At 32.1% G+C, this 27882-nt stretch overlaps 2 protein-coding genes across 5 annotated transcripts; both read right to left on the bottom strand.

Moving 5' to 3' along the window:
• Positions 1–169: 169 nt before the first annotated feature.
• Positions 170–24918, bottom strand: LOC146526799 (proton-coupled amino acid transporter-like protein acs). 4 transcript variants are annotated; one of them, XM_085205930.1, is made up of 10 exons: positions 24803–24918; positions 18392–18468; positions 13061–13132; positions 5022–5147; positions 4398–4548; positions 3285–3494; positions 2611–2883; positions 1499–1677; positions 1191–1360; positions 170–935 (listed from the first exon to the last, which is right to left on the bottom strand). In XM_085205930.1, exons 3-10 carry the CDS (start codon positions 13123–13125, stop codon positions 697–699), a joined length of 1413 nt encoding a protein of 470 aa, XP_085062056.1. In that variant the 5' UTR covers positions 13126–13132; positions 18392–18468; positions 24803–24918; the 3' UTR covers positions 170–696. The 4 variants fall into 4 exon arrangements, with proteins under 4 accessions (XP_085062056.1, XP_085062058.1, XP_085062057.1 ...); XM_085205932.1 differs by having other exon boundaries at positions 5022–5144; XM_085205931.1 differs by lacking the exon at positions 24803–24918 and adding an exon at positions 24559–24668.
• LOC146526800 (uncharacterized) lies at positions 8479–10042 on the bottom strand. The gene is made up of 2 exons (XM_085205934.1): positions 9934–10042; positions 8479–9140 (listed from the first exon to the last, which is right to left on the bottom strand). The coding sequence occupies exons 1-2, from the start codon at positions 9934–9936 to the stop codon at positions 8535–8537; spliced, it is 609 nt and encodes a 202-aa protein (XP_085062060.1). The 5' UTR covers positions 9937–10042; the 3' UTR covers positions 8479–8534.
• Positions 24919–27882: the final 2964 nt, after the last annotated feature.

Below are 27882 nucleotides of genomic sequence, written 5' to 3'. Positions count from 1 at the left end.
ACAAAAAGCTATATTTTAAGCATCCAACAGAAGAATATTTTAACTTCTAAGTATTACGAAAGCGACAGTTCCTCTTACACAAAACACTTTTATAAACTTCATAAATAGCTAGCTAGAATATTACCTATCTTCTATTTTTACTTATAATAATTTTCTAAACGGATTAGTGTCTGTACGTATATAAGAAAAAATATTATTAGCTGCATTTAATAATATAATAAAAAAAACTATTGTTTTTTAAATGTTTATGTGTTTGTCTGTGCGTTTGTTCACGCTTATCACGCTTATCTCTGAAATGGCTTAACCGATTTGTTTTATATCATGATCGGTTTATAAATAAAAAAATATACCACTTTAAAGAACATTTTTCGACGAATTATACAAATAACTGCTTTATTGAATTGGCTGAAACATTACTTTTCAATATAAGTAGGTATATATGTTTTTATAATTACATTATTATTAGAAAACGAAAATAATGCGAATACTTAATTCAATTAAAAATAACGCAGTTCAAGCGGGTGGTCGCTAGTTATGTTAAAAAAATATATAAATATTTCATTATTTCCCTCCTTAATATAATTTAACATTATGCTATTATTACAATGGAGATTCTGAAAGAATAGAAACAAATCAAAAACTTAATTTTGCTAATTTAACTTATAACTGTAATCAATTAAAAAAATATTAACCTAATTAAAACGCTTTTACGATAGCTGCCAGACTCTGATATGTGCCTGTAATAAAAATAAAGAGACCTAAAATAATAATAACCGTGTTTTTAACCATCATGAAGACAGGTAAGTTGTTTGTATTTTCATAAGTAGAAACTAGTTGAATAATTGGTGGGATCATCAAGGCGAGTGCGGTACTGCTGATGGCACCCACGAGAGATATGAAGAGTCCTAGCTGTGGTATAGATTCGGCCAAGATAACTGAAATTAAAAACAAAATTATTTAAGTCCATTATACATTATACAAAATTAAACTTGTAAGAAACTTAAAAATCCAGTATAATTTTTATACCTATATTTATAAGAAACTCAAAAGTGCGTACGAAAAGCACGCAAGTATTTTTTTAAATCTTTAACTGACATTACCTGCACGAATACTTCTACTTATTACTTTTCTTAACTTCATTTTTAACGTAGAGATTAGTGTCGTAACACTACCGAAAAAAAGGTACTTACAAGTAATCAAAACCAATACAGCACGGAAGCCAAGCTCCTTAGCAATGGGGTGAGTCTTCCCATACTTCTTACGTAGCGCTGGCCAGGAGATCGCCACGGGCACGTAGAACTGCAGCGGATACGTCAGGAGCATTGCCATTGTTATCAACACTTGCACTGTTGTGCTGAGTCTGATTGGAACAAATATGTCGTTACATACATTGTATTTAATAGTCTTTTGTTCAATCGTTGTCTAATGTTTAAAAAGAAGAAATTAAAGGTACATAATATCAGGATGTAACTAGCAGTAAATTGTTAAAGCCACTTACGGTTGCGCAGGCGTCAAATTCAAGGTAAGACTGCCAGCCACGTCGTTTCCCCACTTCAGGTATCCAAGGAAACCGACCATCACGAATATACCCGCCACTATGACCATACCGACGTTTAACACGCCTAGCGGCTTTTGAAATAACTCAGGTTTTTTCATTTCGTTCTTCAGTGGGAGTACCTGAAAAATAATTTTATAATACAAATTTTGAATAAATAAAATTATGTATTGGAATTAGTTTTTCCTGTTGCCTTAAAGTTTTCTGTTTTATATTTTTGTAGATAAACTTGAACTTTAATGTCGTTGTAGATATATTTTGTAGTGTATGACAACATACACTTGATAAATGTCAAAATAATTAAAATATTATTTTATATATTTTAAACTGCTCTCACTTCACTTGATTCTATTAAAATTATGTTACAATTATCGGCTTCACGCTGAATCCCGCACACAGCAGGGTAGGCCGACGGATTTCTGGACGTTACTATTATATTTTGAAAATTTACTATATTATCCTTATACGTTCATTTACATATCAACTTTTTCTTTTAAACCTAACCTACGTGTTATTTTGTGTTATCCATTGTAATTTGTACATATGTCATTTTAACAAAGTATATACAAATTGCAGTTTATGAATACTATTTACATAATACGTTATCTAAAGTACTTACATGTTTACTTCGTATTAGCCACTTATTTGTGCATAATACAATAAGTACACTTAAAGTAATAAACATTTGAAAATACCTACATTTCCGGGTTTTTTTAACTTCACGGATTTCAGTCTCCGTATGGATGTCTAGTAATATTTCACCAATAACTAAGATAAATTCCGATTGTTCCACCAGGCCAAATTTACATTTTTTCCACTCATACCTATTTCTACTTATTATTAACCAGAGAGAGCTTTTTTCCGCTTCACGCTGTATCCCTAACACAGCAGGGTCAGGGGCTGGCCGGTCAGTATTACGACATTCTAAATATAGCCCTCTATTTTAGCTATGATGATAAATTCATCATGGATATGCGTATCCTATGATATAGCTTAAGTATTATTGTAATACTACCAAAAGCTAACATCTAGAAGGAAATAAAGAAATAACTCACCAAGCCAATGCCTTCAAAAGCGTAAACCGCTGTGCCAAAAAACAAGGGGAGTTGATGCCAGGATGCCAGATATTCCCTTGAACTGACTGGGGGTAGGTCATGGGAGGCTTCATATAATACCGCCCCCACCCCCACCGCCATTAAAATGTTGGCAAGGCTTGAATATGGAGTTAAATATTTTAAATTTCGCACCATGCAGAGTAATAACACTGGTACCACAACGAACATCATGTGTACTGAAAGGTCTATGTGGACGTCATATTGGTCGCATATCTGAAAGAAATGTATATTCACATTATTGACTATTCAATGTGCATGTGATAGGTGTGGGTTTGATTTCTATTGAGATGTGATAATGATACTTTATATATTTAATATTTTTCCTTCCTTATTAGAAAAACCACAGTATAATTTGTATAACCACAGTATATTAAGTAAGTACTTCAACAAAATGGTCACAATTTTACTCTCAAAAAACAAAATGTTGTAAATAATCGTATAAGGAAATAAGAGGTACATAAAAATCGGTTTGTCAAACAGATAAGATATAGCTTACAATTAAAAGTCATAATTACGATGTGGTGACAAAAATCTGTTTTTAAATTTGAAATATTTGAATTTAATCATCATAATATATGTATATTTTAAATTAAAATTTATTATCATTTAGTTACCATTTTAATATTATTGGCAATAAACACAATGTACACACAGCAAAATCCTAACTGCGTTATACATAGAAACGTGTTAACTAAAACTTTACTAGTGCGAGCGAGTGGTCGCAGCCTTGGAGGTCCATACTCGAAGACTAACGACACGGTGTCCGCGAAACCCGGTGGTTTCTCCCTTTTTGTCTTCTTGTGGACTTCCTCTGAACAGTTGAGCTGAAAAGAGATTCATTTTAAATAATATAGATAACAATTATATGACTTAAAATTAAAACACTAAAAACTGGCTTTCATTGTGTACTAAAACACAAACCACTACAATTGGTATAGAATGTGGTCGACGCTATATACGAGTATATATCAATATCGAAACGAGTATATATAAAATCGAATGGTTTACTAGTAACCTCCGAAGAGTTCTACTATTCAGCCTCCATTATCAGACCAGTTCGATGACACCATATTCAGAACAGTCAAGTTTCACGATATTACAGTTATTACAAGTGGTTGAAATTAAGTTTCTTAGATCTTATTACTACAAAGTAACATAATTACAAGTTGACTTAATAAAGTGAAGAACGGAGTGTCTTAACTCTGGGTTCCCACTGCCTACCCTGCAGTGTGGGGGGTACAGCGTGATACTGACTTAATGAAATCATGTTAGACATCGTAGTGTAGATGAGAAGTTTTTGATTGTATACCATTGTACAGGATGTACCGCAGGGTTGGCAAAACTTTGACTCGTAATCGCTTGCAGTTTATGTCATATTTGAAAAATTTACCAATACTTTGTCTAAGCAGACTGGGAAAAAACCCAATAATATTGTTAAATAATTATAGAAATTATTAATTATGAGGCCGCCGTGGCGCAGCTTCATAGTATTTGACGCGACGTGAAGATTGTGGGTTCGATTCCCTCTCGAAAGGGAAATATCAGTTCCTCATTAGAAGACAAAGCGCGGTGTTAAATGCCGCCAAAAACACGCAATGTCTTAAAAATTCGGCGCAAAGTAATTAGAAAGTAGGAAACGGGACGGGTTGTCTTAACACTAGGTTCCCTCTGTCCACTGTGCTACGCGAGAAAAATCTTGATGAATTTTGTAAACAAGGGAAACTTACCAACAAATGTTGTGTATGCACGCATATAACCCCAAGTACGGCTGTCATGATAGGAGAGAATATGATACCACCATTCTTGAAGGCGTCTCCCATAGCCAAGAGACCACTGCCGATGTTACCACGGAACAAATGAAGGAGAGTGTCGGCGTATCTGTTAAAAAAATATTATTTAAATATGTGTTTACTCTATTTTTAACTTCATTGATAGCGAGATATGAGTTTGCGCTTCTAGTCTAAAAATTCAAGGTTCTACGGCAATTATTTTTACGTTTTTTAAAAAATACCTTTCTTAAATGTAAAATATTGGAATAAATGTTTAATAAGATTTATAAAAATTTTACAATTTAGTCTTGGCTTAGAGAAATATTATTACACGGTTTTGAAAATTCTGAAAATAGATTTGTATTCTCTACTATATAAAATAAAATAAAGGTCCATTTTGTATTTTTTTACACTTTCGAATGGTATAAAAATGTACACAACAAAAAAACAAAAAAAAAAAAGTTCAATAACGGAGTTTATTAATATCTCTATATTATTTACAAAACGTAAAGCATGCTAAAAGTTTAAAAAAAAACATTATGGGAAATTTTGAAGCCAAATAGCAAATTGTAAATTACTGACGAGGTGGGGTGTGTGACTTGGTGGTGCCCGTCATCTCCGTTGTCGAGATCTGATTGACTATTATCCATGCTTATTATTTGTTGTGTCGATTGGTGCTGGCGGTACATTTTCGGTGGGCTGTCGCTGCTGTAACAAAATATTAGTTAGGGTATTTCACGCAGTATTTTGCATATATACTAGGGTCAGACACGGTGTTTTACACTTGCCCAATTTTCAGGATATGTGTTAAATGGGGAACGAAGTAAAGGTAATGGAAAATAATTTATTCCCTGGATGGAAATCGAGCCCACAGCCCCACAACCATCTCGTTACACTAAGAGTCAGATGGAGTTATCACTATTTAATCTAGGATAAAGACACAGTTTAATAACATAGTGTAGCGGAGCTAAACGCTGAATTTAAACTGTCAACTCAAAACTTCAATACACAATTTATATGATCATAAAAGCTTGTCGCGCAAGTTACTTGTATAAATAAACTAGTATTAATTTAATTACGTAAAACCCGCTAAGATTAAATTTTTAAAGTTTCAATTTAATTAAATATTGATTAACGCGGCAAGCTTCTATGATGAAGATACTTATCCTAATGGAGATCGGATACTAGGTCCTTATGTTCCCTCTACCTAAAAAAATCTACTAAAATATACATACATATATGCTCTAGTTGCGTTGCTATTCTAGCACTCCATGCCTCCGGATTGGCCAAAATTGTAATACATAATCTATGTACCATATATGGGAGATATAACCTGAAGTGAAAAACAATCTAAACCTCTTATTGCTTAGAATGTGGGGTATAAAAATAAATAATAAATACAAATCATTTTATTATGCACAATATTTATTTACATTACACAGTACTTATAAAAATAAAATATTCATATTATATATATTATTTAAATAATAAAATCGGTATAGACTCTAATTTAGAATCGTATTCAAATAATATTGTTACACTAAACATCAGCATCAGGATCAGAAAAAACAGCATCAGGATGAACATATTTGTAAGACAACTAAAAATCATTAAAAACATCAGAAAAATAAAAACTTTTAAAAAACGAGGTAAGTGAGCAAAATGTTATCAAAACCAGTTCAGACATTTCTTGTGAGATTAAGTAATAGACGTAAAAATTTTTTCTAAAACAATAATAATTAGCATTCGCTAGAAGATAAGAATATTATTGAAACAAAGAATATTTATTTCTGCAATACACAGTACAAGAATTTACTACCTGATACTGTAGCAGTACCGACGGCATCACCCACGTAACTAGGCCAACTTATATAATTTACGAAAAAAATACAGTCATTATAATCATCCTACATACAACATTAACTTATCTATAAAATTATAATTTGTTAATTTAGGTATATTACGTCGTTTTAACTATACTTCCACAATATTCCACATAAAGCAATTTTATAAAGAAATAACCAATAAAACAGTTATTTTCTAGCAATTTTGTCGAATATAATAAACCATATTTACATTTTTTTGTGAACCTATTTCAAATAAAACAAAAACTAAATGTTAAAGGAAAATTTCGAAAATACAATAGTGAAAACTACATTAAATCCGTTAAGCTAATCTCACAGACAATCCGAAAAATAGAGAAATTGAGATTTTAAAAATCATTGATTTAGTATTAATAATCTAATAATAGAGATTTCTTCATATGTCATCCGTACAGACAGCGATCAGTTACAATTTTATTAAATGTATAGATTTTGATTGGCCATCCAGTGTTTCATAAAATTAATCGTAATTAGCAATTCCAGGAAATTTTACCTCAAAAATATAAAGTTAATCGAAATCCCAAATACAAGGTCTTTATACAAAAGGAGATGTCGCGTTAAGCAATGCTCACATCCATCAAAAACTGTTGGATGCACCAATGACCCTCATCGGGCTTCATAAGGCTTAATTACTAGGTCTCAACCATAATGATATACGAGATTACTGCGCAATAGAATCTTACCTGAATATGATAGGTTTGAACTTCTGCAGTACCCCGCACAGCGGTGTTGGTAGACAGGAGCTGGTAGACACTTTGCTCTTCACTTTCTATCCCAACTCCACTAACTGCGTGTTATGTGGTGGAATTCAACGCCACTCTCCGCCGAACGAAGGGAAAAATACTTAATTCAATTTCAAGATAAATAGAGAGACTTTTGTTTAAACTTCTCTAAAACGTCTACATTACAGCCTCATTAAACTAAACTGACGAGTTATTATAAAATATGCACTCTAATGTAATTTTCCTCGTTAAAATTTATATGATAAGAAGACATTTAAACAACTATCCGATGACGAAATCGTACTATAACTTAAGTTTTTTAATTTATAAGTTTTTCATTTTATTTATAAGTTTTCTTTATTTCTTTTCATAAATGAAATCAATTTTATAATTATTTAAAACTTGCGGACGCGCGCAGCTTCGCTTGCGTATTTAGGGGTGAATTCTAATAACCCTTTCATGTATTCGATGAAATATTTTTAAGAGTCTAAATATCAATTTTTTTTAAAATCGGTGGCGATTTAAGAATTTTTCCATACAAACTTTCAACCCCTTATTTGCACCCTTAGGGGAAGAATTCTAGAAAACTATGAAACACGTATTCAATTAAATACTTTTAAAAATCTAAATTTCAAATTTTATAAGAATCGGTGCCGATTTAATTTTTTTTCCATACAAACTTTGAACCTCTATTTCACCCCTTTAGGGTTAAAATTTTTCAAAATCCCTTCTTAGTGGATGTCCAGATTACAAAAGTAAACATCTGTCCAAGTTTCACGTTCATACCATCAGCGGTTACGGCTGTGCGTGCGTCTTACCTCAGTCAGTGAGGACAAGTCCTTTTATATATATAGATGTATGGAAAATATATATATATAATTAATAGTTCGTCACACTAGTTATAACTTATGAACAACTTAGATTATATTATTTTAACATGAATATTATACATCCATTCCGCCATATCACATGTTCGACAAGTTTTGTTTAATTATTAAAAAAATATATCTTTAGTTTCCATTTATATCTTAAAATATTAAAGCAAGCTTATTCACGCAACGTAAGCAATTTTTTTTAGCTTCACGCTGTATCCCTCACATAGAAGTATAAGCAGACGGAACGTGGAAAGATATTGTTAAGACACTCCGTTCCCATTAAGACACTTCTGTTCCACACTTTCAGCGGAACTAAAGGCCGTGCTTTGCCTCGTTACCAGAGCGATGAAATGAAAATACGCTTGGGCTATAAAACGTAAAATTCTGATTTTTAAATTTTAGTAGGAATTTCAGGAAATTTTGCCCCCAAGGACCCAAGAACCCTCACTTTCGGCTGTGCGTTATCTGTCAGTCAGTAACCGAAGAGAAGAGTATTATATAATTATATTAACTAAGTATTTTTTACCTTACGTTATAAACAAAATTGTTATTGCGATAGAAGTCTCAACAAGTAAGGCTTAGTACGCAACACTGTTTCGAAATCACCGCAACACTTTAGAACAGTTTATATAACGGTCTTAAGAACTGATTGATCTGTTTATTCACTTTTCTTGGTCTATTGAAGTAGCCGGCGATGGCATGGCCGAACCCTGACGCAGCTGCTGATGCTACATTTTGAAAAGGCCTATTGTTTTGATACTGGGGATACGAAGGGAACTGTTGAAATCCTGGATTATGACCGTAATTGGTCGGCCCTTGGAACCCAGGGGAGCCCTGGTAGCCTCCTTGTCCATAGCCGCCTTGACCGTGACCCCCATGGCCGTGACCTCCGTGACCTCCGTGACCTCCGTGGCCTCCGTGGCCATGCCCTCCGTGTCCGCCGAACTGGGCAGGATATTGAATAGGAGCTATAGGAGGGCCACCACCACCACCACAGCCTAAGAAATAATTTGTGACTGGAGCGTTAATATACGTATAATCGTGTGGTGCAAACTTCCCGTATCCGCCGTAGCAAGGATTATTTTGATGTTTTTTTTTCTTTTTGTGTTTTCGTCCCAAGTCGTCGTAGTCATCGGTGTCAATCTCTCTCGTTTCCGGGATTTCATCGGTCGCCACGAAATAAAGTAAACATTGTAGAAATGCAATAATAAGCGCGATTTTCTGAAAATAAATGTTCCATTTCATTAGTATTGGAATAGTTCTGTTTAAAATGGGTATAAAACAATTGGTGGACCCATATATATGAATGCATGCACTAAATACAGTTGCACATTGAAAAACGCATTCTTGTCGAAGTATTTTCGCTATGCAATTTTCGCTTGTAACGGCTCTTCCTAATTTATTTTGTAATAGAGCACACCGGTAAAGTATAAAGCTATTACTAATATGTCGGATTACTTTACCTGGAAAGGCATTTATACTGTATGTTTTTTTAAATGAAAACATTCTATTGCACGACCTGTTGTATTATTGTTCTTATAGGTATTTTATTTACCGTTTAATTAAAAATTAATTTAATTAAAAATACCTATCCTATAGAATGGCTAAAATAAAAGTAAAACTTCACGATGTATCTTGGTAGTGCAGGCTTGGCAGCAGTGTAGGCAGAGGGAACTTATTGTAAATTGGTGGGAATCGAATCCAAAACCAACGTGTTTACAGTCAGACGTTGAGCTGCTGTGCCACGACAACTAATAAAACAAAAGCTTAATTTGGCGTCTTAGGTATATTATGTTTGCCTTTATAATAATATCTATTTTTATTAAACGACATTCAAATCATCAATCTTAAGAGATTGTTTTTCGCCTTAGATATGTTTATTTACCATATATAGTTAAATCGCTGCGATTGTGTATAACTTATCTAAATCGTAACTTTTATTGCAAATACAATATTAAAATAAATAACAAATAAATAAAATTAAAAAAATATATAAATAAAAAATATAACTCACCATTTTGGTGCAGACTTGCAGGCTTGTTCAAAATAAACTGACACTGGCACTAAATAATATACAGATGTTAAAAGTGAAAGGTTTCATCGTTACAATGTGGATATCCCCAAATATACCAACCCACGTACAAAGGTGGGGCAATAGTACGACTTAGTCAAGAGTCAATTTTAGTGGGGGTATATCATATTTTCTTGTAAAATTCGTTGAATAAATTAGTATCAAAAAATAGTATAGTAAATCATAATATTGTTAATGGCATGAGAACGGTTCCAGTAAACGCTTGATCAGCATTCGGAGTATGTTAACGCGAGTCCTCTCAAGCCTGGGAAACATTCTTTATGTATTTTAGTATTAAATATTCTTTACATTATTTTTCAATCGACAAGAGCATGTGCTTCTGCTTGGTCGTTTCATAGTTTAAGTTTAATTGTAAAAGAACATGAAATTCTGTTCAAGTAAATAGTTAATTAAAATAAATTTAAATTTAACTTTTTATTATTTTTAAAAAGCCCACGCACGCTCCCGTAAACTTGTCTACCTATAAACAACTAAAAAAAAATTTACTCTTAGGACATCCTTTTTCCCACTATCTACCCATTTTCCGAGCTCAACGCCTAATATAAAAATAAATCAAGTTCAATATCATAAAGAGAATGTGGTGTTGAATTCAAAGTTATTCAAAGGGAAACCCAACATTTCCTAATATATTAATGTATATGTAGTCTTTCGTAATAACACGGTAGCTGCGCCGGCGCAGCGTTGTTTGTCAACCTCGAAATGGGTTGTTACAAAAATATGAGAGAGAGAGAGATCCTCCTTAATAGTTACTGTATTTTGCTTTTGTTTTCAGTTACAAAATATTCCTCTTTATAAAGAAGACAGAAAGACAGAAAGGCGTGAAAGCAGGTCAGTTAAAGAATTATCTAGTTCTACTACCCCATATATTACTTATTTGCTAAGGCGCACTTAATCTTGTAAGAAAAACGCGCCTTAGAGTTTCACCATACAAGATGTAGCGTTTCTAAAAGAAATGCAAAGTATACATATGAGTATAGAAGTGAATGAAGAATGAAACTGGCTGTTGTAACATCAGTTCTATAAAAATATAAATTTGCCTCAAAATAATAAATAATCGTAAATAATACAAATGACATTTTTTTAGTTGTGTTTAAAATATCTATTAGTAAGTATAAAAAAGATAGTTAATCACAGGCGTCCAGGCATATAAAAGAAAAAAAAAGGACGTCACTCGATTTTAGAAATTATTCAATATTCAATATTCGTATTGAAGAATTATATTTCTTCCTTAAATAATATTTTAATCAAATGTGTCTCGCAATTATCACCAGTGGGGCTTAATTTACCTAATCATAGTTAATTAGATCACCAATTTCGTTCCCTAAGTTACCTCGAGATAAATAAATAATGGCGTCTAAATACATCATTTATTTGCGTACATACTTATATAAGTTACATGAGGAAATTTTAACAATGTAATAATAGCAAATGATACGTAAATCACTTCAACCTTCCATTACTTATTTATAAAAAATAAACAAATACTTAAAGTATGAGAAATTGACAACACAAAACACTGTAAATTTCAATTATTAACTTTACTTTGTATTGAATACCTAAAATATAATAACCGCTCAATTATAGCCTAACTTTCATTGTAGTATCATTGGTGACCTGATCCTGATTCAAGATGATAGCCGTGGATTTAAAATCCTTTGAAGGAAAGTTCACAATGTAGGCTTTTCTTCGTTTGCAGCGTTAGGTTCCGACCCCGTTAATAATATGGTTCTCTATAGAAAGTAGGGGACGGAATGGATTATCGTCAAAACAGCTTGACTTTCTGTACTGGCCAGTAGTGGCACAGGGCCACAAACGTGTGACTGCAGGCGCGTCAGGTTGCTGGCTCGACTCCCACTCGAGAAAATGATATATTTAATAATTTCATTTCTTCGCTCTGGTACTGAGGCAAAACGCGGTGTTGAGTTTCCTCCACTCAACACGCAATGGCTCCAGAATTCAGGGGAAAGTGAGGAACGAAATGTTTTCAATGGGAACGGAATACCTTAACACTAGGTTCCCTCTGCCTACCCTACGATGTGCGGGATTCAGCGTGAAGGTAAAACAAAACTATAATTAAATATTAAATTTTCTTCCAAGTAAAATATAGTAATGACAAGTCCTTTATAATTTGAAATGGACGTGAAATTAAAATATATACCTAATAAGGAAAATGCTTCTATTTAAGACTTATACGAATTTACATTGAATAAATATCGCAGTAGTACAGTTTTTATTTTATAAAAGCCTTCAAGTAATTTGGCTTCTAGACGGCATATTATTGCAATAATTCCTGTACTCTATACACATACAAACAAAAATTCTAAAATTAATAAATTTGCCTTAATTGTTTTTATTAGTACTATTATATAATTTTTTTAAATTTAAATTAAATTTTAAAAATAGAGAAATGATGTACTTTACTCGGTTCTACATCACCAAAAACATCACCAAGTAATTTCCAAGTAAAAGTATGAAAATGTGTGAATACCTTCGAAAAAGTCTGATCCGAGTCCATTACTAAAGTACAGTTATATATTTTCAAATTACAATAATTTTATATTAAAAATATATAAATAGATGTTTGAATTTCTCAATAAGCATATACAATATTCTCTTATGTCAATCATAGATTATTTTTAGTATTGTGCATGTTTTCCCGATAACCTCTGTGTAAGTGTTAAGTAAATAATTCTCCATATATACAATGTGAATGGAATGATGTTAAACGTATCTTAGTAGTATAGTCCGTAAGTTATTTGTGATTTTTCCTATATTGTGGAAAAATCATGACGTAACTCACTATTTACAATGATTGTAGTTTCATTTCCATTTTAGGGGGAGTTTGTATTTCAGTTAGATGTTTTTCTTACACCACTCAATATACTCTATCATGTCTTTAAGGTTAAAATTCGACCAAAAGCTAGAATATTTTAAGTATATAATACCTTATATTTAGATTATTTTTATTTTATTTAACATAACATAAAAGAAGTAAGTTAAATTAAAACACAATTACAATTCTCTAGTTTATACATAAATATTAACGTACCTGTCGTATATGGAAACATTATTTCCACTTATGTGGCTGATATTAATTTTTTCTTTAGTTTTCATGTTTTTCCTGAAACAATTAATAAATAAGTATAATTATTACTAACATAAGTATTTTCAATAACCTAATGTTATTTTGTTTTAGTATATGTATATTTGTATTTTTTTTTAAATAAAAAGTAGTGGTAAGTTATTCCATTCTCTATTTTCCTTCAATTTAGAAACATTGCATATTTGATGGCACAACTAAACTCAAGGCTCAAATCCTTTGTGTGTTAGATTGTCCATTTATCGAATAAGGCTATATCCTTAGCCTTAGGGCGAAGCCTAGGCTGTATTACATAATGATAATCGTTTCGATGCACACCGAAGTTAAATACATACGAGGCATGTAACTTCGATGTTACAATGTTCCAAGTGTCATTTACTCTCTTCATAAGAGTTGTTTGGAACGTACGAGTAACAAAAGTTACGTTACGTTTTTTAAAAAAATATTTTTTTTACCACAGTGGAACGACATTTAAAAATATAAAAAAAACTTTTTTTTTACTTTTTTTTTATTCTTTATTATTTTAATTTGACCACGAGGACGAACCTGGAAACATTTGCGATGAAAATATTATACTTATCACATAAAATATTTAATTTCCACGAATGGGAATCGAATCTACAACCTCTCGCATTTATCGCCACACTTCGTGCCTGCGTGTCAGCTGGCCTCAATAAGTAATTAGAAAATTAAATATCTCTCTAATAATAACCCAACCCAACAAAGCCATCGAAGTTTAATACAGGTCCAGACGTACAATTCACCAATGTCCATGTAATATCTGGTAAACGACGACATTACCTCATTACGCCACGCGGCTGGGCGTAGTAAGTGGATGTTTCCTTTAGTTAACTCTGTTCTCATGTAAATAAAACGTATTCAAAATGGTTTTTTTAACCTTTAAATTAGAATTTAGAACTATAATATATATTTTTATGATATATGAATATGTTCTCCAATGGTGGCAATTTCAGTTAAAATATTATGTATTTAAATATGTATAATTATCCGCCAAAAAGGTTAAGAACCGCTGATCAAAATAAATAGGAAAGAAATCTTTGTTACCTTAAAACTTTAAAAAATATAGCTCTAGTAAATGACGAGTAAACCACGTTTGCGACATTCCAATACTATCAACAATATTAAATTATAATATCGGCGCCATTAAATTTCTCAACCGTGACATTGTACGCATAACTCGGTCCATATGTACATTGTATACTTAATTAAAAGTGTTAAAGTTAATTATAAGTGTTAGAACAAAATATATATTGTCTTAATAAAAAAACGCAAATGCAATCGTCGTGGGTTCGATTCACATTTTGGTCTCGCGCACTCTTGTGACAAGACAAATCGCTGCGTTGAATTCCTCTAGTAACCACTCAATGTCTAGAAAATTAGGCAACAGAATGGAATATCTTAATATTAGTATCCCTTTTAAAAAAATATATTTATTTTCTCCATAAAACAAAGGACGTTTAATTAACTACTACAGAAGGCGAGATGTTACTGCTATGATATATACTTAAGTGTAGAATCTATATTGTATAGACTTTACCTGTTTTACTCGCGAGTGAAAATAGGGATAACTAAGAATTATGCATTAAACTATTATTGATATAACCAATAGCCGTCCTCGATAAATATGCTAACCAACACATAAAGAATTTGACAAATCGAACTAGTAGTTCCTGAGATCAGACAGTTCAATCAAACAAACTCTTCGGCTATATAATAGAAATAAGTGTTTCTTTTTATAAAAAAGAGGATGCTCTAAAAAAAATATAAATTTAATATAAATAAAAAAAGTATACTAAAAACTGCTATTTTTGTGATATTGTTATTATTAGATATACCTACTTATTATAAGAAATTATTCAATTATAGTACCTGCTGACCTAAAATTACACAAGATTGTTAACCATGTCAAATATAGCTGTCAGAAAAAATGAAAATACATCTTTTTAGCAGGATAGACAGAGATAACCTGGGAAACTAGTGTTAAGACACTCCGTTCCTATTAAGACTTCACTTTACGCTTCTGTTCCCCACTTACCGCCATATCATGGAGACGAAGAAAGGCTATCACGTAAATACTGGCTCGGGCGATTGGAAAAAAATCGGTTTTACATCCCACTTTAATTTAAAATTCAAATATTATCAAACATCAATGGAATTTTTTTTTGTCTAATTTATGTCATATTCTTGTTCTTATGTTTTTATTACATTTGTTAATCAAAGCTATTTTTGTTTAAAGCTGAACATAACAAAATAAAAATAGCTAAGTTGTTGATTTCGTTAAAAAATATGCAAAGTAATACAACATGTAAAATAAAATAAATTATTTACAATTAACTGTATACATTTGAAAATACAATATACAACTATAGGTTAGGTACATTGTAGCCATCGTGGCTCTGTGGAACAGGGTCTCTTTGTAGCCGTGACAGTTGTATGTTCGATTCCCTTTCAGGGGAATGGAATAAGATAAAGACCTTTTATTATAACAAAATAAGTATATACGTTTAGGAATAGTTTTAAAAAAATTTATAAGCATTTTTATTAAAACTTTCAAAGGTATTCATCTATACGGGGCTCCACCGCTCTCAGTCAGCACGCTATATTATCATAATGACACTGTGATTTGAGGTCTCAATGCAAATAACACAAAGGGTGTCATCACTTATAATAATTACTTGGCATTAGTTTTTTAACCTCCAAGGAGGTTGGTCGGCCGGTCTGTCTGTCTGCCAAGACATTTTTCCTCAAGATCGCATGGAGATATCTCCAAGACAGACCTGGACCTGGGGCTGTGGAAAAAAAAATATAGGCCAAAGCCATTCTAAGCCAAAGCAATCAAAAGTTTTTACGCTTAATTTTTCGACCTCGAATCGATCTTCTTGTCGACCTCGAATTGCAAAATTAATATAATATGAGAATATACAGTACAGATAGTGGGAAAATCCGTATATTGGAAATTTATACCCACAGCAAAATAACCTTAATAAACTTATTATTGTCATTTATTTCATACAAAATTAATACATATAACCGCTAATTTAAGTTTATGAACTTATATAAGTTATACTTCCCGTTGACCTACAATGAAATTGATATGAATCTCTCGGAGGTCGAATACGGCTCGCAGTTAACCGGTTTATATTATAATATAAAATATATGAAAAATCGAAAAATTATCAATTAAATATTAAATCTGTAATTAAAGGAGATAATAACAAAAAAAATGGTATAATATATTTTCGTACAAACTGAATTCATTATCGCACGGTTCTTTCTGGTTTTCGTAATCGTAGTAACTTTAAGTACGGAAAACAAAGAATCTGTTATAATTACTAAAACACAATCTACAATCTTAGTATTTTTGAATACAAACTTAGTAATTTAACAGTAACTATCATTTAATACAATATTTTACAATTTGTTATAACTCAAGGTCAATGTCAAGGTTAACCACTTAGCCGTGTCAACGAATCAATCACATCCTTCGCAAATTGCAACAGTATCCTGTTTATAAGTGCACTAAGAATAGATCAAAAATTATAAAAATATTTTTTTATTTTGTTTCCCTTATCTTAACTTTTACAGATAAACAGAGACGATGTAGTGTTGAGACACTCTATTAATAAATATTCCACTTTGAGCTAAAGAAAAATATTTTAGTGACACTAGTACTTGGATTATGGCGGCACTCAACACAACAATTTTCTCTTAACAACGTAGTAAAATAATAATTTCTATTATCTATACATATAAACGTGTGATAAGGGGGCGCCGTGGCGTAGATGCATTTCTTCACTATGGGGCATGATTACATTTAAATTATTTGGATTTCCGCTTTCTGATAGATAAAACACAACGAGGGTTCCACCACTCAACCCTCATGTCTCAAAAACTTGCCCGAAAGAGGGGAACGGAGTGTCTTGTCTTAACATAAAACCAGTTGGGACAACGGTCGCGGAAATCGAACCCATATCCATCTGAATGCTGTTGAATATTTTCCTTAGTTTTTATTTGCCTTGTCATTCATTCACTACTAGTTATTAACACTTCGGTGGCAGTCTCTACATGTTGTCAATCTATTAAGATGTTTGCGGTCATTAGTTTCTAACTATATAACTTATTTTTCATATCTATCCAACACGTGAATACAGTGGGTAGGTACTAATTCTAAATACTTATATAATAATAATAATAAAATTGAGGTTTTCAATACTGTATATATTTCTTATTTTATAAATTCCTGCTATATCCCGCATGTGGCAGGATAAGAAGAGGGATTCGAGACGAGAATTATCCTAAAAATAATTATAACTCATTTCTATGATTGGAACTCGAACCCACAGCCGTCGTGCATACAAACGCCACTGCGCCACGAAGGTATCTATATAATAAAATTTTAAATAATAAATTATGATCTAGCTCTAATTGTGTAATCTAACGACATGGTTTAGTTCTGATAACGTAGACAAAAACTTATTATAACTTTATTTCTTTGAAATATGAATTAATTCACCATAATTTACGTTTTGTTATTGAGTATTTCTTCGTAATCTCAAATCTTTTTATTATTTGTGATAAAATATGCAGATGCAATTTTAAAAAACAATTTCTATGTAAATATTCTGTCCTCTGAGGAGACTTACTCGAATAGACCTACAATGACTTTTCTCAATAACGTAAATTTCATTATTATATAAGGCTTATATAATTTTTATTTCAACTTCACGCTGTATCCCGCGCACAGTAGGCTATGCAGAGGGAACTCAGTGTTGAGACACTCCGTTCCCCATAATAATATACAAATATTTAAATTTTCCTATATAAATGTTATATTTTTTAAAAGAAATACACGTGGCGTCATTGCCATAGAACTCGCCGGAGTGTGACTTTGCACAGTACGGTTTTTCCCCCTTCATGGGTAAAGGTATAAAAAGTAAATAACAAAATCATTTATTAATAGTTCTTAGTACCTTATCACACCAAAAGTGTAAAAATAATTAAAATTAAATTAAATTAGCTTCACATAGTCACTTCTAATAAATAATTAAGGAGATGTCACTGATTCGAAATGACCTAGCCTTCGGGGGGCATAGTACGAGTATGACCGACGCGAAAATATTCTTATAGTTCAAGCAGGCGTAGCCGCATCCGGGTCTACTAGTATATGATAAAATTATAACTAAGCACTTTTTAGTATATTATACGTACTAGATATTATATCTATACTATTCTAGACTACTATAAGTCTGCTTTACTTACGTTGAGTTTCACAGGTCTTCTTAATGTCAATGGTCGGTTTGAAGATTGTGAGGTCCAATACACCTCACGCCTAGGCCCTAAAAAGACAGAAAATTATTTAAGTTAAAATTATTATGAGAAATTCCTTCCATGCATCATTTGCTTTGAATGACATCAATAAAATAAACAATTTCTTTGTTTGTGAAACCAATTTGTGTTATTGTAAGCAATTTTGTATACAAACATAAAGATATATTTATTTTTTTATAAATTATAAAATCAGCTTCATGCTGTATCCCGCACACAGCAGGCTAGGCAGAGGGAACCTAGTGTTAAAACACTCCGTTCCCCACTTTCTGCCGAATTCTGGAGGCATTGCGTGTTAAGTGGCAGAACTCAACGCCGCGCTTTGCCTCGACACTTCGAGGAACACTGGGGATCGAACCCACAACCGTCGCGTTACAATCACACCCTTGTGCCGCTGCGCCACAACGACCTCTATTTATAAATAATAACATATATTTTCTTTCAGTGTCACGCTGTAACCCGCATATAGCGGGGTAGGCAGAGGGAATCTAGTGTTAAGAAAAAGAATTTGGAAAATTTTAATATTGTCATGTAAATGTTCCGTTTTGAAAAAGTTTCACTGCAAAACAACATACAAAGAAGGGGACCACGGGACAGGGAGGTAGGACAGGACCATGGGACACCTGCGGGGGCCACAATACCACCTTCTCTTATACACATTTTTATATTGATTAAACAATCATAAACAGAAAGAAAATCCCTCTTTTCAATAGCGATAAATGTTTCATCATAAGCATAATTTAGACTCTAATAATAATCGAAGTGGTAGTTCGTAGTTAGAAACCATACTGTGTTTTAATCAATAATTTATTTATTATATTAATCTAAGAGCGGAACGGAAGTGTCTTAAACGGAATGGAGAGTCGTTAACATTAGGTTCCCATATTCCCTCTGTCTTCCATGTTATGTGTGAGACTGAACAACAAAAATATTTTTATATACATTCCTAATACCCCTAATGCGAGGTCCAGTTCCACGAATGTATATTTTATAGGTGAATTAAATAAAAATCTTAAATATATTATATTACTAGCGGACCCAGACGCGGCTACGCCTGCTTGAAATATAAGAATATAATTTCTATAGAAATATAATTTCAATCTAGATGAAATGCTAAAAGTGACTATTATATTTATTTTCATAAGGATGAATATCAAAATGACGCGGTAACGAACGCGGTTGAGTAGCGACGACGGTTGCTATTAACATGTCAGAATAAATTGCATGTCAAATTAGAAAGTATTTTAATTTATTAGTATATATGTGTAATGTAATATTATATAGCCTATAGCACTTCTGAAGAATGCAGCTTTCATACAAAACAAAAACAAAGTAAATCGATCCAGTCGATCCAGAGATCTTAGCGCTCAAACAAACAAACAAACTCTTCCGCTTTATTATATTAGTATATATTATAAGAAATTTACATTCTGCCAACATAGTTTTTAAATAGTTAAAAACTAACGATGTCATTGTTTGCCCACTGCCCATATGTCATATCTACGTAGTACGTGACTTTTTTAAATTACTAATTAGTTTTAATATTATATTACTAAGCACATGGCAACAAAATATTAATATTAGTTTTTAAGTTCACACTGTATTTCGCACGTAGCAGGGTAGGCAGATGGAACCTGGGAAACTAGTGTTAAGACACTCCGTTCTTCTTATCGTTATCTTAATTATTTTTTTAACTATAGGTTTGAAATATTTTTCCCTATATGCTGTTCCCGTAAAAGGACCCTTCCACCTGTATATTATTAGCTGGTTTATATTGGTAACTCTCTTAACACTCCGGAGTTTCTTAACAGTCCAAGTCCAAAAATATATTTATGAATCTATAGTAATAATTGGTAACCTGTGTTATATTATAATATATTATTATAATATTTCAAATAATTATTACTTGTGCTTGGATGGTTTCCTAGAGCGGCGGGTTCAAATAGCGCTACTGAAAGTAGCGAATTTGTTTACTAAAAAGGAGATATATTTCTTACCTTTAAAAATGTTAAAAATATTAATTTCTTGTTAGAACACGTTTCTTCTAGTTATAACTAGATTTCGTCATGATAACTAGATATAAATTATAATAAGGAAATGAAAACTAGTTTCTAGTAGGTTAAATGGAATTTATATAGTAGTTCGTTATTTTCCATAAATGTTGTACTTTACACATGCTTTTAGGAAACTTCAATTTGCTCAAATGGATACTTATACGTACATCTGACCTTACTTCTTCTTTACTCTTCTTTTTTTTATAAAATTATTTTTCACTATTTAGTTCGTTGCAAGAAGTCGGTTTTTCCTGTTGTTATAAATTAATTTATTAATAGGTACTGTTATTTTTTAAAATTTTATATATTACATTAATTATTTAAATTTAAGATTATTTACTTATTTTAATATTAACCCCAAAAATATATTAATTTGTCGTCAAATATAAAATAATAATTTAAGGATTTTTTATTTTACAATATTGATGCTAAAAAAATCTCAGTGGTGCATAATTTGTACGATTGGAAAAAAATATCTGTAGAGCCGTGGGTACATAAGTGGTTCACCTTCAACTAGTTAACCACCTGCGTACAAATATATTAGTGAGTTTACTGTCTATAATGTGGGAGTGAGTGTGAGTGTAAGAATTGTTTTGCCTTTATATATATACATAGAAAGAAAGAGAACCGTTACAAAGGTTACACGGGATGCTCTACATTTCGCTTGTAAATATTTTTTTCACTTTTTCTTGCATAAGCTACGAGGGGATCCAGTGTCAAGACAGAAAGTAGGTATAACTCTTGGACTTGGTTCAAAAGAGATAGGAGAGCCTACAAATTCAGGATTCCTAAAGCTACAGTTCAGTTCAGTCAGTCAGTCTTTTCAAGTTACTGCTGAAATATTTTCAAAAAAAACTTAAAAGGCACTATTAACCTAGTTTAAGTAACCGAGTATCCAGTCTTTAATGCAATTACAGCCTAACGTAATAGACGATCAGGATTTTACCCTATAATTCTATATACCGTGGAATGATATAAGATTGAACAGTAGTAGTGGGTTCGATTTACTAGAGACGATTACAATGTTGTTTTACTGAACTATTTAGACTGTATAAGTTCATGTATAAAAAGCAAAAAAATATATAATGTTACTTTTTTACACAAGAGCATTATAAAATAAATATTTACTGTTTATTGACGTATATAGTCTTAAATTAAGTAAAATTAGTTTAATAGAACTTAACTTTTTTTTTAAATTAATTACATAAATAAAACCTCTAAAAACAATCACACAAATAAAATAACTCATAATCCTAGTGAACCGCGTTCTAAAGGTCTCCAAAGAAGCAAAATAATTGCATTTCTGTTTGTATTGGTTCCTTAGTTGAACACGCTAATCTGAGGAATGTCTGATATAAATTGAACAAATACCATACTCTTAATTATTTTCAACTTTTATTTATTTTCATCCAACCACGGGGGCGAAGCCGTAAATAACAACTAGTATAGTAATATTTTGTGTGGAGGATGTTTATATAATTTATCCTGCATAATTATAAGATGAGAATATAAATATTTAAACATTTTAAGTAAGTAAGCGATTCTTCAAGTTCATTATCATATTTTTATTAATATAATAAATTATGTTACTTTATGTATAATTATTATCCGTACACAATGCACCGACGCTGTTATATGACAGCGAAACGTGGTTATTACAGAAGAAGAATAAAAGAAAGATGAATGCCGTGAAGGTGCGATCTCTTCGTAGGATATGCGAAGTCAGCTTAGCTGATCGAATCCGCGATGAAGAGATACACAGAATGGCAGGGACTAACGAGGATGTCATGGTGAAAATGAAGAATAACGTGCTCAGCTGGTTTGGGCACGTCTAACGAATGAGTGATGAAAGAAGGGCAAAAAAGATTTATGACGGGAAAGTGAGCTATAAAAGAGGCCGAGGACCTCCACTGACCTTCGGAAACACAGCATCGAAGATACTGGAGGAAGATCACGTAAAAAGCATGAGGACCCGCGGAGGGCATGTATAAAGAGGTTGTATCATAGCTTAAACCCATAAACATGCAAATTGATTCTGTTTTCAAAGATACAATATACGAGTATATAAGGAAAGGTAATATTTTAAACTAGTGGCCTGCGTGTGGCTTCGCCCATTTCTTTTTTATTTAAAATTATTTAAGTATATTAAGGGGATTTTGGTTTGTTATTGTAATATTTTTATCTATACACTTCATAAGTCGTAATTTAAATAATTTTGAAATTTTTGTTTTAAAATTGTCGTATGTAATAGAAATATGTTTAGTTATTTCATATGTATAAATGTAGGTACGCACGCACGACACACGCTGTTTTCCCCGTGATAATCCCTACACAGCGGGAATTTCCCGGAATTTAGGATGAAAAATATATGAACCGATTTTTATCAAATCAGTTCAGCTGTTCCTTAGATTATTAGATTAGGAGAAACAGAAAGACAGACAGACAGATAGAAGTTAGTTTTTAGTATCAGGTAGATAACTATACGCACTTGACAAAACACGGTTATTTTGAAATTACAGTTCGACACTTCAGTTTTATTTATAAGTATGGAGATTATTTAAGTGTATTTAGGGAAAATTGGTTGGTTTTCTATACCGTTATACACCTAATAATCCGCTTTTATAATCTTTTAAGATTTAGTTTTATTTTTCTCTTAAAATTTTCATATGTAATATAAAAAAAACATTATTTCATATTTATCTAGGAACGTGCGCACAACAAACACGCGGTCTTTCCAACATAAATCCCAGGAAATCCGGGAAAAAAGTAGCCTACATATAGCTCCTCCGTCTCCGAAAATTCTATAAAGATTGATTTAGGTTTCCCAGAGATTAGCCAGAACAAACAGATAGACAAACAAAAAATATAATAAAATTGTAATTAAATTATTATTACATTATATATTGTGTTTTAATATCGTTTTATTAACTGTATGCACTTAAAACACTTGAAATCATAGACAAAGTATATATGTATAGATTAAAATTGTACGCTATACTGAAAATACGTTTTGCAAAGGCATTTTATTAATTCTTAATAATTTAGCTTAACTATTACCACCGTTATGTTAAATAATAAAAAATAATAATACAATTTTTACTCAACAATAATTGTATGAGTCAATGGAACTACATTAATAAATCAAAACATGCTGTCATTTTATTCTTATACTAGCCGACCTGGGCTTCGCCCTACCTATATGAATATTTATTAAATATATTTACGAAATTATTTTCAATTTAGGGGGAGAGTTCTAAAAAACCGTGAAACACGTGTCCAATTAAATATTTTTATTAGTCTGAATTTCAAATTTTATAAAAATCGGTGCCGATTTAATAATTTTTCCAGAAAAATTCTCAACCTCTTTTTCATCTCTTTAGGGTTTAAATTTATCTGTTCAAATTTGACGTCTCTACGCACAGCGGTTATGGCGGTTAGTCAATGGGAACAAATCCATTTATATATTATAATATAGATTAGCATTGTATGAATGTTTGTCACTTAAGTTAAGCTTAGAACTTAGTGAAAAACTATAATTCGGTTTATATTAAAATATCATGTAAAAGCTATGTCACTTTTGAATAAACTTTTCGCTTTTTGCAAATTTCGCATTCTCTAGCATAAATTCGCATTGTCTTGTATTGTGTATATATATATTTTAAATTATAATATATAATTGCTATATACGAAGTATATTATACTATATTACTATTATTTACTATGAAATATTTATTTAAATTTATATTTTCATTTCTTTGCTCTGGCTCGACACCAGCGTGGCGTTGAGTTTCACCAATCAAGAGGCAAGGCCTCCAGAGTTCGGCGGAAAGTAGGGAATGGAGTGTCTTAACACTAAGTAGATGCACTTACTAACTCACGGACATACGGTCATTGACTCAAGTCCGTGCATTCAATAGGCGATCAATGAACAATTTTTATCAATCAAGATTTGCCTGTTTAAATGACATATAATATTTAGAATTAATATGTATGTATTTATTCTATAATTAAATTTAAAATCAAAATAAATTAACGTTATGTACTAACTTTGAAACACCAAAAAGGAATCATCACATTATACAAGAAAAGAATATAAATTGTTTCCAATTTAAACGGCACTTCACAAACATTCCAAAAATAAAAAATAGCGCGAAGATTACTTTGAAATTAAATGATATCTAAAGAAAACAGATTTCATTCATTTTAAAAAGATTGTTAAAGATTAAAAATAAAAACAGAATTCGCGTTATATTTACAATATACGTATAAAAAAAATAAAGTTTTTATTTACCTCGATATGAGGAAAATGCAGATCAGTATATCACGAGCGCTTCGCGAGCGCGCTGGGAACCGAATGCAATATTGTTCAGATTCACTCACCGGACTCACCGGTGCCATGCTTTTGAGGCGCACTTGAAATTTGATTATACTTAAGTCGTGCTAACATTCGTACTCGCGATCATAGATACGTACAATAAAGTACTAGTTAGGTATCGTTGTAAACCCTTTAAAATATTATTGAAATATTTTAAGTGGAACTACCGGCGCATCTCAGAAGTTTTGAAAAAAAAAGTTGAATTACCCATTTTTACACCTTAAGTTACATGTTTGCAGTAATTTGGTATACTAACGTTGTTTCTATAATATAATTCTCAATATTATAGAAGAGTTTCTCAAAATATGTTATAAGTTAAGTTCCGAATGCATAAGTTTGTAATAGTTTATTACAAAGTAGTAGGTACCCTATAGGTTTTGATTGTGCAGCGAATTTCATACAAAATACGGCCAAAACGATGTATGGGACTGTAGACCTGAATATTTAGCATTAATTTCCTTTTGTGAACTCAACTCAACGCTGTGTTTAAATAAAACTTATCCGCCACAACGGGTATCGAACCCATACCCTTACTATTGACTACGACGACATTATTTATAAAAAAAAAATGAAATCCGCTTCACGCTGTAGGTATGTCGCACCAGCAGGGTAGGCAGAGGGAACCTAGTATTAAGACACTGCGTTCCCCACCGAATTCTGGAGGCATTGCGTGCTCAGTGCCGGGACTCAACTCAACTCAACTCAACTCAACTCAACGCGCTTTGCCTCAACACCAGAGTGAAAAAATAGAAATATAAATTTAAATAAATATTTAATATCCTCGAGTGGGGGTCGAACCCACAATCAGTCGCGCTTACCAGAGGCTCTATTTAGTGCCTCTGCGCCACGGCTACTGGCCTGGATTTATATAATATACAAAACATTTATTTAATTATTTATTCATACATTACTGTGCTAATTGATTAATATCATTAACACTGAGTGATTATTTAAGTGCACTTAATAATTAATATTAACTATAATGTAATTTTTGTAACATTTGTCACAATTAAATATAAATTAATACTTAATTGTACTAGTGAACAATCGAGTAGTGAACGAAGTGATTTGTCATTTTTTTTTAACTCGCATGTAGAAAGGTAAAAGGTTAGGCATAATGAAGCCAATGTAAAGGAACACTCCATTCTTCGATTTTCGATTTTGGAATTCAAGATGCTACACGTAAGAGAGGTGGAACCAAAAAGAGTTCCAGTTATAGTTGGAAAATGGAAACAATTCATTCTCCCAACCTAATCCCCGGCTATCGTGTTAGCACTCAGAGGCTGTTCTGCGGCACCAAGATGACCATTTTGATTACTGGACTTTTTTTTCAGCTTCATTATTTTTTTCAGCTTCATGATGTATCCTGCATGTAGTAAGAAAGGGAGAGGGAGCCTAGTTATAAGATACTCCGCTCCCCACTTACCGCCGAATTCTGAAGGCATTGCCACCAGATTGACACAAGAGCGAAGAAATAAAAATATTAAATATTTCATTTCCTCGAGTGAGAATCGAACCCACAACCTGTCGCATTTACTTTATTTTCATATGATTGAACGGGATTAAATATGGTCAAAACTATATTAGACTTTTTTAACCACTTTCTCATGTAGGCATTAGCAATGTATATAAGATATTTATGTTAAATAACGTAAAATAATTAGATTACATAATTTATTATTCGCACAATAATTACATTTGAGTTATTTTTAGAAGCACATGTGAAAATAATGAAAAAATGTGTTTTGTTCTTTTTAATTTATATCATTTTATTAAAAAATCACTAAATGTAGCTTTTATTTTTTTTAACGTTTTTAACGTTCCCATGACAGCTTTTGCACTTCAGCTTATAAATAAAATAAGAAAAGAACGCTGCAAGGAAACTGCACTGTAAGGCAAGTGAATTATCTCCAATATATGTATGTACTTTAAAGGCCGTCGTGACGCAGGGACACTAACGTGCAACTGTAAACGCGACGGTTGTGGGTTTGATTCCCACTCGAAGGAATGAAAATTTTTCATATTTTCATTTCCTCGCTCTGAGAATGAGGCAACCCAGCACTAAGTTCCGAGTCGGCGTGTTTGAGTTGCGGGACAAGAAAGAAAAGAAAGAAAAAGTACTTTTAATCTACTATAGTAAATAAAATGAGCATTAAAGCAAAAGCAACATTAACACATGATTGTGAGTTCGATTTCTACTTTAAATATTTTCTTTCGAATAACACAAACTAGACAATTGGACATGGCCCAGTTTTCCTTGTGTCGGTGTCGTACATTTTTGTTGCTTCCTCCCGCATGTAGCATGGGAGGCAGAGGGAAAATAATATTAAGTTCTGTTTTATCTCTACTTTAGAGTTAAGACACTCCGTTCCATTTTCCTGAACACAGGGCTTTTGCGTTGTGTTCAGGAAAATGCCACACAGGGCAGATAAAATCCTCGTGACAGATATTTGAGCTCGCTACCATCTCGTCCAATCTAACACCATCTATATATAATATGGAAGGTAAATTTATATTTTAGTAATATAAGATATTGAAGCTATTGTGATTCAGGGCTCATGTAAACGTAAATGTTTGTGGGTTTGATGATCCCCACTTGGAGTACTGAATTACTACTACATTACTCCTCTCTGTCAAAACTTAGTTTGAAATGTTGGTAGCCTAAAGCTAAAAAAAACAAGTGAAAATGAACACAACTTTTAACCCAATAGATTAGACCCAAGATTAGATTATAATTATTTTTTTCTTTAACAGCATATCGTATCAGCGTCATTGCTGAAAGAACAGGGAGGGAGAAAAGGGATATTTATCTCATAAAGCGCCAACTGGCCATGGGCACTACAGCAAATTTTAAAAACACTGCATTTTTATAGCTTCACGCTGTATCCCGCATATAGAACCTAATGTTAACACTCCTTTCTTCTCTTTTCGCCCAGTTGTCGAAATATTACGTTTCTATGTGGGATTCAAACCCACAACCATTTACAGTCACCGCT

The sequence above is a fragment of the Heliconius melpomene genome, chromosome 21, assembly GCF_056956725.1.
Source record: "Heliconius melpomene rosina isolate 202511_hmr_F chromosome 21, ASM5695672v1, whole genome shotgun sequence".
NCBI classification, from domain to species: domain Eukaryota; kingdom Metazoa; phylum Arthropoda; class Insecta; order Lepidoptera; family Nymphalidae; genus Heliconius; species Heliconius melpomene.
The sequence above is the reverse complement of the archived record's forward strand: the minus strand, read 5'-3'. Positions and strand labels throughout refer to the sequence as shown.

Excerpts from the sequence above, each read along its gene's own strand:
- LOC146526799 (XM_085205930.1), bottom strand. The coding sequence starts at position 13,125 with ATGAAAACTAAAGAAAAAATTAATATCAGCCACATAAGTGGAAATAAT. Across the intron at positions 5,148-13,060 it reads AATGTTTCCATATACGACAG|CAGCGACAGCCCACCGAAAA; the intron begins GTACGTTAATAT and ends ATTTTGTTACAG. Across the intron at positions 936-1,190 it reads TGTATTGGTTTTGATTACTT|TTATCTTGGCCGAATCTATA; the intron begins GTAAGTACCTTT and ends TTTTAATTTCAG.